This window comes from Leptosomus discolor, chromosome 6 (genome assembly GCF_034619465.1).
Source record: "Leptosomus discolor isolate bLepDis1 chromosome 6, bLepDis1.hap2, whole genome shotgun sequence".
Taxonomy (NCBI): Eukaryota; Metazoa; Chordata; class Aves; order Leptosomiformes; family Leptosomidae; genus Leptosomus; species Leptosomus discolor.
The window spans coordinates 66,829,741-66,849,525 of NC_141396.1; the positions used below are offsets into that span (position 1 = coordinate 66,829,741).

General features: G+C 61.2%; 1 protein-coding gene across 3 annotated transcripts in view; it reads right to left on the reverse strand.

Moving 5' to 3' along the window:
• Positions 1–820: 820 nt before the first annotated feature.
• SCAP (SREBF chaperone) overlaps positions 821–19,785 on the reverse strand; it is a 42,829-nt gene continuing 23,864 nt past the window's right edge. The window contains exons 8-24 of one of the 3 annotated variants that reach the window (XM_086466322.1): positions 16,243–16,355; positions 15,258–15,352; positions 12,370–12,468; positions 11,722–11,940; positions 10,511–10,760; positions 10,327–10,459; positions 9,420–9,614; positions 8,331–8,532; positions 6,971–7,086; positions 6,474–6,851; positions 6,281–6,392; positions 5,158–5,243; positions 4,657–4,739; positions 3,743–3,909; positions 2,425–2,505; positions 1,407–1,613; positions 821–1,066 (exon numbers count right to left, since the gene is read on the reverse strand). In XM_086466322.1, the coding sequence (XP_086322448.1) occupies positions 821–1,066; positions 1,407–1,613; positions 2,425–2,505; positions 3,743–3,909; positions 4,657–4,739; positions 5,158–5,243; positions 6,281–6,392; positions 6,474–6,851; positions 6,971–7,086; positions 8,331–8,532; positions 9,420–9,614; positions 10,327–10,459; positions 10,511–10,760; positions 11,722–11,940; positions 12,370–12,468; positions 15,258–15,352; positions 16,243–16,355 (2,782 nt within the window). Of the gene's footprint in view, positions 1,067–1,406; positions 1,614–2,424; positions 2,506–3,742; positions 3,910–4,656; positions 4,740–5,157; positions 5,244–6,280; positions 6,852–6,970; positions 7,087–8,330; positions 8,533–9,419; positions 9,615–10,326; positions 10,761–11,721; positions 11,941–12,369; positions 12,469–15,257; positions 15,353–16,242; positions 16,356–19,785 lie in introns of all 3 variants that reach the window. The other 2 variants (XM_086466321.1, XM_086466320.1) reach the window with 2 other exon arrangements.

A 19,785-nucleotide genomic window follows, 5' to 3' on the forward strand; every position in this document is an offset into this window, starting at 1 on the left:
AATAACTATTTACAGCATATAAATAAATAGGGCAGGGCCTGCCGCCGCGCGGAGCCCGGAGCCAGGCAGGGTGGGGGCCCTGCTAAGGCACGTGGAGGCCAAGCCAAGTGCCCAGGTGGGGTCAGCCCCGTCCTCTCCCCCCCCCGCCGTGGTGACACCGCGCTCGGTGCCAGGGCTGGCAGCCCCCGGCTGCTCCTCTGCGGGCGCTGGGCTGGGACGGGCGGTGTGGGGGCTCCTGCAGGCGGGTCAGGCAGCGCTGCCCGCTCCCCCCACCCCGCCGCCGAGGGCTGGGAACCAGCTGGGACCTGCTGGGACGGAGCTGGGCCCAGTTTAACCCAAGGCGAGAGGCACCAAGGTCACCCCGTGCCGCCGCTCCAGCACCGCAGACGGCCGGTCAGCTCGGGGGAGCCACCGCCACCGCACCCCGGCCCCACCTCGCCCCAGCGGAGCTCAGCGCCCCGGCGCTCCGTCCCTGCAGCCCCCCCCGCTCCCCGCCGTGTCCAGAGGGTCCCCCGGGACCAGATGCGCCTCTGGGAGCCCCAGCGCCCGCACGGGAGGTGCGGGAGACCGGGGGGGGGTGGGGTGACAAGGAGGGATCGGGCCCCGCCAGCTGTTGGGCGACAAGAGTCCGGCTGACGAGGAGGGAGGCACAGACAGAGGCGGTGGCGCTGGTGGCCCCGTCCCCTCGCCGCGGGCAGCAGCCCAGAGCCCACCCGTCTGCCTTCAACTCCAGAAGGGGCCCGGGCGCCCCGTCCCACCTGCCTTCCTCCACCCCAGCTCCAGCGCCTGCCCCTCCTCCTCCTCCTCCTCCTCTTCCTCCTCAGTCCAATTTCTCCAGCACCGAGGGCACGTAGACCAGGCTGAGCTCGCTCCCGAAGTTGCAGACGATGGCGGCGTTCTCCAGCACGAGGATCTGCCGCGCCGGCTGCGACTCGTTGCTCTTCCCCAGGTAGACGGTCTGGAGCAGGTCGCCGTAGCCGATGTCCCAGAAGGAGACGCAGCCCTGGCCTCCCGTCACCAGGAGGTTGTCGGAGATGACGCCCAGGCTGGCGCCGCAGCCCATCTCCTGCGCCGAAGGGGAGAGCGTCAGCGAGCCGAGCCCGTGGCCCGGCAGGATCCCCTCCGCGAGGGAGGGCGGCAGCCTGCCCCACCGGCCCTCGCCGCGGCTGGGAAGAGGCCGTTGGGCCGCAGCCCCGCCGCCAGCCCGGCCCCGTGGGTCAGCGCCGTCTGGCCAAGCCCCAGATTCGGCCTTTTCTGAGCTCTTGCACGTTACAGGGAGGTTTCCCAAAGCACGTGGGGTTTAAAAGAGAGAGCTCGTCCGCCTACAGCCCGGCAGAGGTTTGGTGGGGTCCAGAAAAGCACAGGAACCCCCTTAACCTTTCCCTGGCTGCTCCCCGGCCACCAACCTGCTGGATCGAGTAGAGCTTGATCCCCGAGCTGCGGTCCCAGATGCTGATCACGTCGTCCAAGCCGCTGCTGATGACGCAGGAGGTGGTGCAGGTGAGGGAGGTGACGTCCCCGCGGTGGGCGTACATGTGGCTGACCTTGCTCCCCGTCAGCACGTCCCAGAGGCAGATGGCGCCGTCCTGGCCTCCGCTCGCCAGCACCATCGTCTGCGAGGACACGGGCAGAGGCGGGTCAGGAGCCCCGGAGGACGGTGCCCTTCCCAGGGGCTTCGCGGGGCCACGGACACGGGGAGCTGCCGCCCGGCTCCGCGGAGCGGCACTCGCAGTGCTCCGGGCACGCTCCCGGGCGGCGGGAGGGCGCAGGAGCCGGGGGTGGGAAGCTGAACCGCCCGCTCGGTGGCTTCCCCGCCCCGGTACCTGTGTGCCAGCAGGCCGGGGGGGAACACAGCCCCGAGGCCAGCAGGTCTGAGGCGCAGAGAACCCCAAACGCACGCCAGGAGCGCCGCAGGGCACGGCTCTCCTGCTCCCTTCCCGGGGGGCTGGCACGCAGAGCCTCCCCGGGGGCTGGCGGCAGAGCAGGCCACGCTCTGCTGGGCCCGGGCGTTGGCTCACGTCCCGGCCCTGGCAGGGCAGGCCGGGCACCAGGGACGCCTCGCTCAGGGGACAGCGGGTCCCCAGGAGGGCGCACGTTCCCAGGGCAGGGAGCATCTCCCTCTCCTCCCGGCTCGGCCGTCAGAGGCTTCCCAGTTTCCCGAAGGGCTGAGACAGTGACACGGGTACAGCGGGAACGGGGCTTTGCTGCTCCAGCCAGGGCAGGGAGAGCAACCCCTGGAGGGAAACCCCTGGGTCGGCTTGGTCAGCACACGGTCACAGCGGGCAGCAACCCCCTGCGAGCCCGCAGCGGCCACACCAACTCCTCCGGGCGCAAACCAGACGGTTCCCCCAGCTGGGTCCCTCTGGCTGAAGCAGGGGCTCAGCAGCCGCCTACACAGGACGCCCTTCCCGGCGCAGCCCTGACCTGGTCGATGTACACGGCGGTGATCGCTCCCGAGTGGCCCTGCAGCGTGAACAGGCAGCACGAGTCCTCCAGCCGGAACACCTGCCGGGCAGAGGAGGCCGACGTGAGCGGCCGCGGGGCGGCCGTGCCGCGGGGCGACACCCCCTGAGCCTGGCGAGCGACAGGACGAGAGGGGACGGCCTCAGGTTTGCGCCAGGGGAGGCTCAGGTGGGACATCAGGAAGAGTTTCTTCACCACGAGGGTTGTCTGGAACAGGCTGCCCAGGGACGGGGTCGAGTCACCACCCCCGGAGGTGTTAGAGGCGGCGCTGAGGGACGGGGTTTAGCGGTGGATCGGGCAGTGCTGGGTTAACGGCCGGGCTCGCCGTCTGCAGGGTCTTTTCCAACCCAAATGATTCCACGACTAGGATGGGGGCTGTCAAGAAGAACGGCTAACGAGCCTTCAGCTAACGAGCCCTCAGCAAAGCGCTGCCGCCCGGCCTGCAGAGCCAGGGAGGAGGCCAGTTCGCACCAGCCCGTGTGCACAGGTCCCTTGTGACTGACCCACGCTGTAAGGGTGAGAGCGAAGCAGAGCCCGCCAGGAGGGTTGGTGAGGGACACCCGGTGAGGGACACCCGGTGAGGGACACCCGGTGGGATCCTCCCGTCCGACCGTGGGGCTCAAGGAACACCAAGGCCTGAGCAGGAGAGACAGGGAGGGCAGCAGGAGCTGGTTCTGTGAGCTAGGAAAGGCCCAGGACGGTGCAGGGCAGGCGCCACGGGACAAGTTCAAGAGCTCAGCCATGAGGAAGACTCGGACCTTCATCCCCAACGACCACCAGGGACCCCCGATGGGGGCGTAACTTGGGTGGACCGAGGGGGGACTATGGGAGGAACTTATGTTAATGAATTCCTGGAGGTAATTAGCATAACCCGGCCTTTTCTCAGAAATGTAACGAATAAAGATGGAAGCTGGAAACATCAGGCCAGAACCCGAACGCTTGGGCGCGCGGGGACGGAAGGAGCCACCCCCGGTGCTGCCAGCGCTGCGATAAGGAATCCCTGCTGGATAACACCGAGGTGCCACGGAGTTTTCTGGGATTCAGGACACCCCAGCGCCCAGCCTCTGCTGCTCGTGTCGTCCCCCACCCCTCAGGCAAGAGGCCCTCGCCCTGGTTAAGACAGACGCCTCCCACAGGCTCTGCCCCAACTCCGGCGAGGAGCCCCGGGCAGGCAGGTGACGTAACCCGGGGGGCTTCAGGGACGCCCTGGCCTGGACGCGCCCAGCCCACCCCCAACGCTCGCGCCCCAGCAGCCCCCGCCGCCCGGGAAGCCCCTTACCCTCAGCGTGTGGTCCTGGCTGCCCGTGACCAGCCGGCCGGCCGCGGCCTTCAGCGCCGTGATGGGCTTCTGGTGGGCGCAGGACACGGTGTGGGTGAGCTGGCAGACGACGACGTCGCTGCTGCTGAACACGGGGGAGGACGGGATGCTGCTCCTGCTGGGGGCCCCTGCGGCGAGACACGCAGCTGAGGCCTGGAGGCGGCAGCAGGCACGGCCTCAACGCTCCGAAGCTGCCGCCGCCTGGAAACGGCGTGGTTTTGGGTCTGGATTTGAAGCTGGTCCGGCCAGGAGCCGCACGCTCGGCGCTCTGGCTGGCACCCACAGAAGGTACCAGCAAGCGGAGCGAGGGTCTCTCCCTCAGGGGCAGCAGAAGGCCCTCGGTGGCCCTTGCCAGAGGCAGGACAGACAGGGGGGCACCAAGTCTCTCCGCACTCTACGCGGGAAAAGCCATCTCCAGAGCCAGGCCCGTCCTGCAGAGGCTGCTCCACACCCAGACCTGCAGCTCGCAGAGCTCAGGGCGTCCCTCCGGGAACACAACCACTCTCCCAGAGGAAGGCCAGGGGTTCTCTCCCCTCCAGGCCACTCCAGAACCAAACTACCCCCCCCCCGGCCTGGTTTTGCGTGGCGTGCGGTCGTGCCGAGGCGCCGAGCTGCGCCGTGACGCGCGGGGGCTGCGCGGCGGGCGGAGGAGCGAGGACAGACCTCGCTGCCGGAGAAGAGGAGCGGGGAGTGGGAGAGGGAAGAGGCAGAGGGCAGAGCGGGCCCTGGAACGCTGGAGAACGGCAGCACTCAAGAGGCTCCCCCCGCGCAGGGAACTCCCGGAGCATCCCTCGCCTCCCCGCAGCGCAGGGCATCCCCGGGAAAGCTTGCGGAGCGGGTGCGAGGAAGGGGCAGGCGCAAGGAGGCTCGCTCACCTCGGAACTGCAGGTGGTTCAGGGAGGTGTGTGTCTCCAGCGAAAAGAAATCCAAAGAGCCGTTCAAGCGGGCAGCGACGATCCTGCGGGAGAACGGCGGGGGCGTGAGGAGAGGCCCGGCGCCGCTCTCCAGCGGGCACCTCCCGAGGCAGGGCACAAACTGCTCCCGCTGCGAGGAGGCACTCCCGACCGCAGGGAGGAAGGCTCAGGAATGAGGTGAGGCTCAGGCCGTGCCTCCTGAGGAGCAGCACCCAGTGACCCACAGGTCCCACCTCCCAGCCCTGGCACGTCCTGGGCGCGCAGCTACCGGACCGACTGAGCACCAGGATGACGGAGGGGCTGCTGGAGCAGCTCGCTCCACCTCGCCCAGCGTTGAGAGGGCGGACGCGGGGGAAGGAAGGGGCTTCCCAGCCGAGCCTGGGCCGTCTGGAGCCGCTCGGCAGCAGGGGGGTCCCGGCTCACGCCCCCCCACTCTCCTCCCCTCGCAGGCGACGCAATTACCTGTTGTTCACGAAGACGAGCGCCGTGATGCCGGACTGGCCCTCGTCGTTACTGCTACGGAGGGTCCCCTCGATGGCATCCCAAACCTGGAAGGAGAAGGGGTTCCTGCCGTGGTCCTGCCCACGAGGAGCTGGTGATCCACCTCACAGCTGCGCCCCACGGATCCCCCGGCCCCCCCCGCAAGCCAAGGAGCCCGGAGGCAGCTCCCGCTGGGCACTAGTGGCTACAGCCACCGGCGCCCTTCTGCCTATCTCAGCGTGCAGCAGCAGGTTCTCAAGCAAACACCCTCGTGTCCGAGGGCAGAAACAACAAATGGGATTATTTTCTTCGAGGAAAACCCCCGAAGAGCTCCAAGGACCACGGCGCCGGCTGGCCGCGCCACGGACACGAGCCGCGCCGTGCGCTGGGCCGGGGCCGGAGGTCCGGCCAACGCCCCCCAACACGGGGCTCCCGCAGCGGGAGGGACCCACCATCACCCTCTCGTCCTCCTCCTGCCAACAAACGGCACTTCAACCGCCGCCTGGAAACCCGCGTGCCGTTCTTACCGGCCAACGGCAGCCCCGGTGCACCCCGGCTCAGCCCCACACCCGCCCTGCTCCCGATGGCGAAGCGACATCGTGACGGGGACTGGGGACAGCAGCGAGGTTCAGTCAGCGCCCGGAGGCAGGAGCTCAGAAGGATGTGTCTGAGCTCAAAACCGTGTTTCAAGGGCAAGGAAAACCAGCGGAGCGGCCTGTGTCGCTGCTGGGAAGAGCGAGAGCTGCCCACACGCAGCACAGACCCCAAATTTTATTTCAGAACGTGTTGGTTTAAAAAAAAAAAACCACCAACAAAACACAAACCCCACAACAAACCATTTGTTTTTGAAGGAAAAATTCCGACTTAATTTCCGAAAAACGAAACTAAAAATTAAACCAACGCTGAAAGTTTCTCACGGGAGGGGATTTCAATTTCCAATTAAAATCTGCTTCCAAACCCGTGTCGCTCCTACGGAATTCCTGTTAATTGCACCTCACGTCACGACTGCCCAGCAAGACGACCCGAGGACATGGCAACCTTTAACGCTTCTTCAGCCCCAGAGAGCTGCCGGGCGCCTGGGCTGGCAGCGAGCCCCGCTCCTCACCTCCAGCTTCCCGTTACTCCGGCCAGCCACGATCAGGTTCCCCCGCAGGTCCAGGCTCCAGACAGAGCTCTCCAAGTCCCCTCCCCACGAAGGCAGCGGCGAGGATTTGTCAAACCCCGCCAAAGGCTCGTCCCCCAGGCTCCTCCGGCGGCCGCCGCAGCCTCCCTCCTCGGCCCCGCAGCCCCGGGAGCGGGGGCTGCCGCCCCCCGCGCAGAAGCCGGCGGGGCCGTGGGGGGCCGAGGGGCCGCCGAAGCTGAGGCAGTTGGAGGCGCCGTGCTCTTCGTACGCCTTCCCCACCAGGCTGCTGAAGTCGTAGCCGGCCTCCTTCTGGCGGCCGCCCACGGTCCGCAGCCGCGGCTCGGCCTCGGCCGCCTTCACCCGCTCGGAGAAGTTGGTGTCGATGAGGGACGTGAGGTCCGGCTGGTCGCAGAAAAGGGGGGGCTGGGGCGGGCCGAGCAGCCTTTTGAGCTGGTGACCGTTCTCCAGCGAGTCGTCCAGCCCGTTCTTGCCGTCGGGGCTGTGCTCCCAGCTCTCCTGGTAATCGAAAACGCCGCTGCTGTCTCTTCGCAACCTGCAAGACAGCAGGAAGAGCTCAGGGCCCCGCACCTCTGCTGCCGGCGGGTTTCTCCGAGCGGCGGCGGCGGAGGGACCCGCCCGCCGCCCCACGACCCGCTGCGGGCGCCCGCTCACCTCGGTTTGGGGATGACGGTGAGGCAGTCGCCGGTCTGAGCGTCCCACACGCGGATCTGCCCCACCAGGCAGCAGCTGACGAGCAGCATCCCATCGCTCGCCAGGCACTCGATGTCCTGGGAGGGAAGAGCAAGCGCAGCTGAGCCCCACCGAGGCCGCTGGCGCCCGACACCCGCCCTGCGCGCGGCTGAGGGACTGCACGGACGGTCATTTTTATGCCAAAACGGCGTGGCTGCCTTAGCGACCTCGGGGTGCTCTGCCAACACGAGCGCGTCTTTGCTCAGTCCGACACGGGCACCAGACTGCCCCCGCTCCAAGGGACTGCCTGCCCTTTCCCTGGCAAAGGGCGGCCCAAAGGGATGGCGGGATCAGGCACAGAGGCGCAGCTTCTGCGGGAGACACGGCACCGCGTTTCAAGCTCCACCTGATGGGATGCCCGAGTGCTTTGTTTCATCTCAGAACGGGAAAAAAAACATCCTTCCCCTCAAGAAAAACGAGTGAACTGAGCAGCAGCTCGCTCCTGGGCAAACCCACGGCTGCTTTCAGCCCTAGAAACAACATTTAACAGCTCAAGCCTATGCACTAACTTTCGGGAAGCAGGAAAACAGGATCCAGTAGGCTTTAAATACCAGGAATCTAGAGCTACCCCAGCAAAGGAGGCTGGATAAAATAAAATAAAATTATTTTTATACGTAAGCCGACAGCTGGCTGCACACTGAAGGTAGCACAGCAGTTGCAGAAAGCTCAGAGCAGAGGAAGAAACGGAGCAGTGCTGCAGGGAACGTGGTGCTCCAGTATCCCACAGGATACAAACACACACACAGCCTTTGTCCGGGCCGTGGGCCTCCCCGGCTGCGCCGCGCCGAGGCCGCGTAGCTGGTCTGGCCCTCGTGAGGGCATTTAAATGAACCAGGGGAACGGGAGACGTGTGCGTGGCACCAGTCAGGAAAGGGCCTGTCTTGTAAGGACCGCACCGTCCGACCCACCATGAGGCGGGACCCACCGTGAGCTGGGACCTGCCGTGAGGCGGGACCCGCCGTGAGGCGGGACCCGCCGTGAGGCGGGACCCGCCGTGAGCTGAGACCTACCATGAGGTGGGACCTACCATAAGGCGGGACCCACCGTGAGCTGGGACCCACCACGAGGCGGGACCCACCACGAGGCGGGACCCACCACGAGGCGGGACCCACCACGAGGCGGGACCCACCACGAGGCGGGACCCACCACGAGGCGGGACCCACCACGAGGCGGGACCCACCACGAGGCGGGACCCACCACGAGGCGGGACCCGCCGTGAGCTGGGACCCACCACGAGGCGGGACCTACCATGAGGTGGGACCCATCATGAGCTGAGACCTACCATGAGGTGGCCTCTAAGCACCAAGGGGACGATCTCAGTCTCCGGCGGGGAGTAGCCGTAATCGTCGCAGGGCAGGTCCCCCCTCTTCCTCCTGCTGTGCGAGAGCCCGTTCTGCCCGTAGTTCTTGGGGCAGAACACCCGGTACAGGCAGAAGAGCAGGAGGACCAGGATAATGCCCGAGGCCAGACCCAGAGCAGCCACTCTGGTGGGAGAGACAGACAGACACAAAGACAAAAGGCAGGTGAGATACAGCACCCAACTCCTAGTCCACGGCTGGAGTTCGAGTAATACCATGAAAGCCTTGCCCAGGCGGCTGGTCTCAATTTTTTAGCTGAGAAAAAATTCCAAGAAGCTACAGTGACTCCTGGAAAATTAAAGGTGGTTTTTTTTTTTTAAATGAGAAAAAATTCCAAGAAGCTACAGTGACTCCTGGAAAATGAAAGGTGGTTTTTTTTTTTTAAATGAGAAAAAATTCCAAGAAGCTACAGTGACTCCTGGAAAATTAAAGGGTTGTTTTTTTTTAAATGAAAAAAAATTCCAAGAAGCTACAGTGACTCCTGGAAAATTAAAGGGTTTTTTTTTTTTTTAATGGGAAATGGCAATTTCAACAAGATTTTCAGATTTTTCAAGAAGAAAAGCACCCAGTAACTAAGACAGTAAGAAAAACCCCAGATGGGGATGGTATAAAGGGCGTTCAGCACAGCCAGAGGAGAAGGGGGGATTCGGTCGGCAAGCTGCGAGCCCGCCCTCGCGGTAGGAAAGCAAGGTTTGAGCCAACCCCCAAGGAAGCATCGCTGAATCCCGGCGTTTCTTCCCAAAGACGAACTCCCGCCCCCGTCACCCAGTGCCAAACCCCGTAAGGCACCGCGTGCGCTGACGGCCCGGGCTGCTCCCGCCATCCCCTGCTGAGGAAAACAGGGCCGGGAGAGACCGATGCAACGCTGCCCCGGCTGGGCCAGGGCGCCCTGAGCCCTGCAGGAGTTCGCTCCGCAGCTTTATGACTATTTTTTGGTCTCCCACCAGGAGAGAGGCCAAAGAGCTGCCCGTGTCTCCCAGGGAGTTAAGGCGCGGACGAAAGGAGTCTCTTACTTGTAAAGGGTGACGTCCTGGTGCCCTTGCAGCCTGGGGGAGGCTCGCTCAGGCTGAGCTTCGGCATCCAGCTTCCCACCGCTTGCCGGTAAGAAGGGGTGGTAGCGGTTGGCCTCCTGGGGATGCCGCACTTCTAAGGCCTCTTGTGGGTTCAGGTACAGCGTGACGGGGATGGCTGGGAGGATGCTGATGTACCTGAAGGAAAGCGAAGATGCGAATAGCTGAGGGTCAGCCGACACAGGAGGACACCAACACCCTAGTCGGTCACCTGGCTCATCTCCTCACGCGCAGCCTTGGCTGCAGGTCTCAGAACCTGCTTCCAGCCCCGCAGTTTCAGGTATTCCCAACTAAAGATTTCCTTTGAAACGCTCTTCTCTAAAGGTATTTCCCAGGTCTGGACCCTTAACTCTGCGGGAGAGGTGAAGAGCCAACAGTGGCACGAACTACCGATGAGATCAGCTGGATCACACACATTCAGGTGAGGATATAACCAACTGGTCCAGTTTCCTGTACCCTGCAGGCCAGAAGGTCTCACCAAGAGGTTTCTTCAGCTCAGACATCCCTACTCCTCACGTGTACCGTCCCCATCGCTTACAGACGATCAAATATTGTTTTACAAAATTCCGAACGTCGCCTCCAGGGTGAAGGAAGACCACAGGCGAGTAAAACACCCGAGAGCACAGGGTGAAACACAACCCTCGTCCTCAGACAAGCAGCCCCGCAGAGTTTGGGCCCTCCCCACCACACGGGAGGGCCTGTTTAATGCTCTCCTGAAGACACCCTCGGAGTAAGCCAGGCGGGACACGAAGTTCCTAACTGAGGAGGACGAAGGGCAGAGGAAGGAGAAACGCCCGGGGTCAATTGCACAAGGCAACGCGCCCGCGGCACCCGACGCCAGCCCACTTGCCTTTTGGCCAGGGTGATGTTGTAGTAGCTGAAGAGGGACGGCCAGTGTCTGAAGGAAAGCTTCCTCCAAATCTCCTCATCCTCTGCCCCCCAGGTAACCTCTGCTTCAGCTCCAAGCTCCGCCTGGCCGTTCCCTTTGCCCTCGGGTCCCTGGGCCCAAGCGTGCTGGTTCGGCTCCAGCCTGCTCAGGGACTCCAGCCCCGGCTTCTGCTCCCGCTGCTGCGTCTGGTTTTCCGACAGCTGCAGAGGGTCCGACGGGAAGACTGAGAGATCAATCTTGGGGTCCCCAGCAGGTAGGACCCCTCCAGGAACAGGCATCGGAGGCAGACCTGCTTCACCCAAAGGGCTTTGTTCGGTGACCTGCGACGTGAGGTAGGTGCGGAGACCGGCAGGATCCGTGTAAACCAGGATTCCGATCCAGATCACCGTCCCGGCCTACACCCGATGAGCAGAGAGACAAACCCCTTCAGCGCGTGGCCTCCCCGCTCCGCCCCCAGCGCCTCGCCCGCTGCCTGAGCCGACCAACACCGTCCCAACCCCGGGTTCGCCCTGCCCTCGCTGACTCCCGGCAGGCACTTAGCCCCTGAGGGGATGGGGAGAGTTCGCCCAGCACGCACGAGAACCGAACCCTACTTTTCCGTGAGCCCCCCAGCTCCGCCTGGCGGGGGGAACCCCACTGCTCCCACCCAAGGGCACGGGAGGGAAGAGACTCCTTGCTGGCGGCTGGGCCCAGCGCGTCTGCCACCCTCTGATGGGGCTGGAAAGGGCTTCGCTCGGGGTTCTGGTTCATGAACTCCGCCAGAGCGACCGCAGCAGCCACAGTTCACAGGCTGACGTCTCGATTTAACCGCCAGCAACGCCGGTCAACAGCGACAGGCTGGGCTGCGGTCTGCGGAGCCGAGGAACACACACACCCCTCCGCTTCCACGGCAGGCATCCACAACCGGGATGGGAGGACAACCTCGGGGCAGCGACTGGTGTAACCACTGCCGTTACACCTGCACAAGGAAAAGCCTTTGTCTTCCCTGTAGCAAAATATCTCCAGGCCTTTAGTCTGCATAATCTGCAGCAGGAAAACAGGATTTCTGCTCTGTAAAAATCTCCCCTCTCCCCTCACACGGTCCTCGACAATCAAAGCAGATTTTTGTCTCAAAGCAAATATCAGAAAATCACCCGCTGCCACCCAAACATCACGCAAACAGCGGAGCCCCGGAGCCAAGGCGTGCAGAGCGACGCTCAGGGAGGTACTTCTCCAACTGTGTCTACCACGGGGCAGCGTAAATCTTGCAGGGGAACAAGGGTGCGTGGGAATGTTGGGCTCTTCCCCGCCCTGGAAGCCTGTTTGGGTGGGTTAGGGTCCAGCGGGAGAAGGGGCACCAGAGAACACGGGACATACCATGATGAGTCTCTGGGCCAGCCGCGTCCTGGCGAAGAAGTAAATGACCCGCAGCCTCTTGGGCAGGCGCAGGTTCCTGAAGGACGACGGCTGCAGGGTGATGGTGTGGGGGGTGGCGGGCCGCATGGCCGGCTGGCGCTCGTAGCGCTGCGAGCGGCTGGCGGGCTTCGCCGGGGGCAGGCAGGCTTCCGCCGGCAGCCGTCGGTTCAGGTCGGCGAGCTGCCGAGAGAGAGGGGCGAACGCGCGAGAGCCGCGGCGGTGAGGCCCCCCGAGAGGAAGGTGCGCAGAGACGGCGCACTCTGCGGCGTGCCCACGTCCCAGCTCCCGCCTTCACCCTCGCATCAGTCTGTCCCAGCTTCTCTCCAGCGCACGCTCCCTGCTTCACCCAGCCACGGTCACCTCTTTGTGACCGTGTCTGCTTCCAGCCCGTTTACCCCAAATCTGCGTGTTTACAGGGTGCCTTGGGGATGTCTTGCTGTCCCCAAGCCCTGCGTACGTGTAACCGAGCAAGCACTGCCCCGGAACTTCTACAGCTCCGTCTTTTTTGTTTAGAGAGTGAAAACCAGAGGCTGGGCTTCCTCTCATCCTTCCACAACAGCAGAGAAGGAAAACCCAAGGCAAACCGCCGTGTCCTCGGCCCTCCCTTACCTCCATACGGCGAATGTCAATGGACAGCACGGTAGTGAAGAAAAACATCTGCAGAAAGAAGTCAGACACGAGGCCAACCACGGCGAAGAGGCAGAACTCCTGCAGACAGGACACACGGATTAGGGACGGCAGCTGGCGGACCCGGCGGTAAAATATTTCAACTTCAGAAGAAGGGAAACTCGGCAAACTCCTGCCCCGAGCACAGGCCTGTTTTACCGACAAATCCTGTCGCTGGTATTTCGTGACAGCTGAGAGGTTACACAAGTCCACGTGAGAACTCAAGAGTGTATTGGTGCAGATTCACATTCTGTGTTCTCCTGAGCCACAAAACAGCAAAGCCCCGTAGGAAACACCGGCAGAGGATGTTTTCCCAGGTCACAGAGCCACGGCAGGGCTGCAGCCAGAGCTCCCGGCCTCCTGCCCGTTCCCGCTGAACCCCAGCCCTGACCTAAACTCCCCCAGGAACCCAGGGTGCTCAGGAACCGCCTCGCTCACTCTCCAACCAGAGACAGACCACTGAAGCCACGGCGCGTCCGTGTGCTTGTTTGCAGCCCTTCTCCAGGGCCCCAGCTAAACCCTTTCCGCTCCAATCCCACTCTTGGAAGAGAAGCCCCGTGCCCGCTCTCAGAGGTCTCTAAGGAACAAACACAGGGGAACCGGCGGCTGCAGAAGTTCCCCGAACTCCCTGCAACGCTCCGCCTTCCCCAGCCGGTGCCACTGCAGAAATAAGGCCGAGGAGATTCTGCCCGGCGGCAGAAACGCAGCCCACCCCCAAACCAGCCCTCCAGAACAAACGCGCGCCCTTACCCCGACCCCCATCGGCGCTCAGCGCCATCCCCTCTCCCCCACCGCATTCAAAACTCGCACCGCAACAGAGAATTGAAATATTTTTGAGAGGCCTCTTGTCTCCCTTGGAGGTACAAATTTCTGTCGGGGCCCAAAGAAGGATCTAGCAAACACGGAGAGATCAAGAAAGCCGAACGCAAGCAGGAGTAAAAACCTCGGGCTAAACAACAGATTAAAGGCTCTGGCCCTCGCCTGCAGATCGGAGCTGGCAACCACCCCCTGCCTGCCGGCGCCCCAGGCACGGCGTGCTCGCTACCTGCGGACCACGCCAGGACACATCCACCTAAGGGGAAGCAGAGAGGCCGCAGAGATTCATTTATTTTGGCCCCCTCCTTCCTCCCTCTGCCCCAGCTTCTTGCACAAGGCCGGAGGCCAACGTCAGCACGGTGAAACGAGAGGAGAGAGCGCAAAGGCTGCCTGGAACCTCTAAACAAACCTTGAAGCCCCCCCCCTCTCCTGTCCAAACTGTTCTCGAAACGTCAGCAAGCGACTGCTTGTTATTTAAAAACCAGCGTGGTACGAAACCAGATAACCCACCGGCTCAGCTGCCCCTCCCCAAACCTCCCAGCGGCGGCAGCACCACAAGGAAGCAGGTTCTGATCCGGTTTTTCTCTTTAGCCCCTTCCCCAACACGTGACGGGAGGTTTTGGGAGCAGAGGGGTGAAAACTCAAGGAGAAAACCAGAAGGAAAGCGACATCCACCCGGATTTCACCTCAGCAAACACAGGCTCTGCAAACAGCGGGCTCTGCACAGAGAGACACTCATTCTGTTAATCACCTCCACGGCCTCCGCTTGGGATTAGAGGCATCGGAAGCTGCCAGCCCTGGAAATCCAAAATGGTCTGACACTTGGGACCCTGCCCATCCTACAGGAAAACCCACAGGGATTTCTGGGAGTGCGGGACTGGGCTATCGGTGTGTGAACTTCAGCACAAGGCAGCGGCTGAGGGGTGAAGACCACAGGCTGAGCGCTCGGCGCGCGGCCCCGCAGCACCTCAGGACCGTCCACAGCGACACCGTGCCGGGAGAACCGGGGTCTCCACCCACCGGCGAGGCCAGGCGAGAGGATTCCATTGGCGCTCACAGCTACGGGGGATTTAGAGTGGAGGCACCATTCTCATCCTGGAGGCAAACTCTATTTTAGGCCAAGAGCAGCCACGGAAAACACAGAAAATTCCCTTTCGCTAAGTGAGCTGCACTGGCAAGGAGTGACCGAGAAAAGGACACGACCCATCACAGCCCCTGGGGCAGGTGAGAGCCTTCAGGGAAGAAAAGCCTCCCTCTTCCAGCACCTTCGGGGAAGAAAAGCCTCCCCCTTCCGGCACCTTTGGGGAAGAAAAGCCTCCCCCTTCCGGCACCTTCGGGGAAGAAAAGCCTCCCTCTTCCGGCACCTTCGGGGAAGAAAAGCCTCCCCCTTCCATCACCTTCGGGGAAGAAAAGCCTCCCCCTTCCGGCACCTTCGGGGAAGAAAAGCCTCCCCCTTCCGGCACCTTCGGGGAAGAAAAGCCTCCCCCTTCCGGCACCTTCGGGGAAGAAAAGCCTCCCCCTTCCATCACCTTCGGGGAAGAAAAGCCTCCCCCTTCCGGCACCTTCGGGGAAGAAAAGCCTCCCCCTTCCGGCACCTTCGGGGAAGAAAAGCCTCCCCCTTCCGGCACCTTCGGGGAAGAAAAGCCTCCCCCTTCCGGCACCTTCGGGGAAGAAAAGCCTCCCCCTTCCGGCACCTTCGGGGAAGAAAAGCCTCCCCCTTCCGGCACCTTCGGGGAAGAAAAGCCTCCCCCTTCCGGCACCTTCGGGGAAGAAAAGCCTCCCCCTTCCATCACCTTCAGGGAAGAAAAGCCTCCCCCTTCCATCACCTTCAGGGAAGAAAAGCCCCCCCCTTCCCACACCCCCCCCCAGTGGCACCTCAGCGACGCCTGCACTGCACCGCTGCCTCCACAGCCTGGAGCGACGGGCCCTGCCGCACGGAGGAGCCCGGCTCTCCTCCTGCCGGATTCCTCGGCCCCTGCAGCGTGAGCGAACTCCAACCGACCGGCCGCGCTCACCTGGATGGCGGGGACCAGGGTGAAGTACCCGATCAGGATGATCCCGAGCTCTGTTGCCATATTCTTCATGATGGACCAGCTCTCGTTGCTCAGGCCTGCAGAGAGAACAGGCGGAGGCAGGTACAAGGAGACCGTTCACTCCTGGACAGACACGAGCGTAGCACGAGGGAACTGGATTTCCCTTCTTTGAAGTCAGGCGTCCACGGGCACTTTCAGACTGGAATTCACCTGACCTATTTTGAGTATTTCAGTCAAAGAATCGGACTGCAGCCTCCCAACGGCTGCATTCACGGCACCGTCCCCAGCTGCAAAGGGGGCGCAGGATGACGCTGGCCGCTCACAGCTGCCCTGTGTGAGCCGCCGGAGGGTGCTGCCCAGGGCAAGGCGGGGATTCAGCCGTGTGAGGGACCACTGAGGTTTTGAGTCCTGTTTTCGATCCAGGACACAAACCACTTGTATTTGTAAAACTAGGTAGATTTTTCTAGGCACCACTCTCGATTTCTCTCTTCTCTGATGTTTAGAAACACCTTTTAAGTTTGCAAACTCCGTTTATCCGTGGTTTAAGCACACTCAAATCTTTATGCAGGTACAGAGCGCATCTACAATAAAGAAGATCATTTTGCCACAGACTCAGCAGAACTTCCTATGACCTGTGGACTGCACTTCGGCTGTTCCTGACACGAGAGGACAAGGTGTTAATTATCTGCACCGCGAGACACAGCTCGCCCTCACTCACACTTTTTTAAACTTGTTTAGCCCATGCTTCAGTCACCAACCTCAAAAAGCAGCGCCCACAACTACAGGGTGCTATTAGCTCTCGGAATTAACAAAGACAGCACAAAGAGGCGAACGTACACAGTTCACACCCAACGTGCGGAGCCCTTGTTTCCTTCACAGACCAGAAGGAGGATCAGCCCCCACCTGCCAGTCCTTGGGCCACCCTCCTTTCCTCTCCCTGCACAGCTCTGCACAGCGGGCTCCCTACCTTGGGCGATGCGCAGCTTCACTTCCAGGTCAACGGGCGTGGAGACGACCGACTTGGTGAGAACCAACACGTTCTCCAGGCCAATCACCACAACCAAGTATGGAAATATCTCTCTAGAGGAAACAGAACCAGAACTGAGAATGAGACCCTTGGTGAAAAAAGCAGGGAAGAACACCAGTCAAGCAGCGAAGACACCTCCTAGCGTCAAGGCGAGGAAACACCATCCTGCCCAAATCCCTTCTCATCCAACACCGCTCTGTGATGATGTAAGGGTCCTGCATTTCATCTGCTTTGGACGGACAGCAACGTTTTTGCAAAGCCGCGCGATTTTCTGGAGAATGGCCATCGTTAGGCCGCCACTAAATTAGTCTTAACGCTTCCCGAGGTTGGGACAGGGCCCCTCAAAGCCTGTCCAGCACCTAGAGGTGCAGATCAAAAAGATGGACTTCGAACACCACTGCAAGAGGCTCAGCAAGAGAGCGTCGGAGCCAGAGGGCAGGGAGCACGTCCCACCATCCGCAGGGAAAACCCTCATACATCACAGCTGAGCATTACACTAAACAAAACCTTCCAAAGCAATTCCTCAACGGAAGAGCACGGGCAGAGCCTGGTTCAGACTCCCAGCGGGCAAAAGCTCCCACGCCTTGCAGCTGCAGGCAGCGGCCCAGGCTCGGGCAGCGAAGGACACACGCGAAGGGATTTCTCCGGCGGGAGGAGACAAGCTGACGTGCGTGGGGCTCTGTTCTCCAGGTAGCTCAGAAGCCACAACGCAGAGAACGCCGTGAAAGGTGCACACGCTTCGTACACAAACGAACCAAATCCTGCCAGGGAGAGCTTCTACCCGAGAGTCAAGAAGGCACACCGACACGGATTCGCCCCTCAGAAACACGCACGCAGCAAAGTAAGACTACTCAAGGTCACCACCGTGAATTTATTCAACTCTTCTTCTCACCCCTGAATTATTTTCTCTCTTTCAAGCAGTCCGGATCAGAGGGAAAAAGCTGTTCCATGCCGGAACACCGCAGACAGTAAATCTCTTCATCTCCCTCCAGCTAAACTTAGGCAAAAATCCCGACGCTTTCGCTGCGGAGGGCAAGGGATTTGTGCTGGGCTGGTGAGGACGATCCAGAAGGGGAACGTGCGTGCGCGCACACGCGCCCCTTGGCACATCACTAACGGCCAAGGCAGGCGAACACCAGGGCTTCAGAAGAACACCTCCCGCCTTCTGGCGGCACCCGCCGTAGCCCCCAAGGAGCACCTTCCCAAACGCTGTTTTCCGTCGCCTACGGCCACCTGACCCGGGCTCCAACAACATCTGCAAACGCAGAGCTGTCAGCAGCCTGTACCATACAGGCTCGGCTGCGGAAAAACGTCTGTCTGGAGCCTCTGCTAACTCAGCTACTTCATTCCAACTGATTCCTTGAACAAACGGCAAGCTGAAACAGCAAGAGCTCCACTGAAAGCAAGGTCACAAAAAAAAACCCCCAAACCCCCAAAACCCAAACTCGACACACCCTTCTCCAGGTACCCTAACCCAATTTTAGCTCCAACAATCGTGCAACACGTCGGTCCCTTCACCTCCCGTCCAAAAGCTGCGCAGGCAGTGAATTTCCACAGTGAGTGAAAAAAATATATGTTAAGATTCTCATGGGCAACTTCTTGTTAATGTCAAAGAATGCAAAATCCAGCACCTACAACTCAGTCCTGCCTTCATCTAAAGCGTTTTCAGTCCGTAACCTGCGCCACTCCTCCAAGCAGTGCTTTAGGACAGGAGCCAGTTGTGAGAAAAGCTCTTTGTAATCCTTAGGGAGGGAGATCTCTCAATAAAGAGAATGCAACAAGCAGGAGGGAGAGCTCAGCGGCCCGGCACAGCGCAGCGCCGTCCTGCCGAGCACGGTATCTGCGCGGGTGGGCTCCTGCCAGCCCTGCCCCTGCGCAGCCCTGCGAGAGACGCAGGGGGTTCGTTTCCAGAGAAGCTGCAGCAAGCCTTCAGAAGGCAGCCCCAAGAGGGACGAGAAACCTCGTCATTCTCTCGTCCACTACGTCCTACTTAACCCGCAGCTTTTACTGCGGAAGATCGTTAAGTGCCAGTCCCGGGTGAGGAGTTTCAGTAGCCCGTGGAGTCAGCAGTTTTCGTGTTAAACGCCCAGCCGTTTAAAAGCAACGAGACATCGGCTTTTCTCGGAGAGCGCCGCGACTCTGCAGGACAAGCACGGGACGCTGTTCACACCCCGCAGCTCCCAAACCCCCCCGTCGCTGGTCCCCACTCCGAGGGCGGCCGACGGCAAGAGAGCCTCGGCACATCTTCTGCCACGCGGGGCCGAGCCCTGAGGAGGAGCGTACCGGAGGCAGAGCAAGGGGAGGTGCCGGATCGCGTCCGTCCGCTGGAACACCTGCCCTTCCCTTGCCGCGTCGACGCCAGCAGGCGCCGCACCACAGCATCGTCCAGCGCCCCAGCAGAAACGCTACTGTTCGCTCCTAGAGAAAACACATCTCCTCTGACTCCACACAGACTCGCGAACAGAGGCAACCTCCGGTTCATCCAAAACGTCTGGAGGACCGAAGAATTTACGACATCAGCCTCTCCTACCTAAAACGCAGACGTTCACACTTGAGCTCATCGCTTTAAGCCTTTTTTTTTGTTAATAGGCAACAAGAAGTAGCTCACCATTGCGACTGTGATTCCTCTAACCTGGCTGAGACATCACTTGTGGGTTGGTGGCTTGTGCTCTGGCCTCAGCTAGAGACTCTCCCAGTCCACCAGCACACAGGAATCCCACTTCCAGTGAACTCAGGCATTCCACACTGTCTATGCCTTCTTAAATCCTGCACAGATCGTGTCACCTATTTCTACTTCAGTTTTCCTTCCTGTAAAGTAAGCCTAATGCCTACCTCACCTATAACTGTTTTACTTCATTATAAAAGTTGATTGATAAAGGTCCAGTTTCTATACCGTATCTGTAGCACGCAAACACTGATCCCTACGCCACAAGCTTTGCTTTAACACCTTACGAAAACCAGCGAGGGAAAAAGGCTTATCGTAGACACAGGTACCACTAGAAACAACCAGACCCACACCTGGGAGGCTCTGCTGCAAACAGGACGGATAAAACAGGCTGGAAGTCAGACCAAAGTTGAAGCAGACTCTGCACCCCAAGCCAGCACATCGCCACCGGTACCTGACACACGTCCCCAGCGGGGAACGGGGCATCTAGCGGAGAAGTGCTCTGGCAGACACCGGGGGAGCAGGGAGAGGTCACTCCCCAAAAGTAAAAAACCCCTCAATGTCCTCAGACACCCCCCCCCCGAATCCAAGGGTCTTCCATCTAATTAGACATCACTTATAAAGCACTGCAAAGATTAAGTTTGGAGCCCAAAGGAAACTGTCTGCGCAATCATTCTGAGGCAAAGAAATTTTGCTGGAAAGCTACTTTTAGAAATGAGGTCAGTTCTGCCACCTTTACAGATTTTTCTGAGTAAAAACGTAACGAACCTCCGTCAGCCAGAGAAAAGGTACCGAGCCCTTCTGGATGCTACGACAAG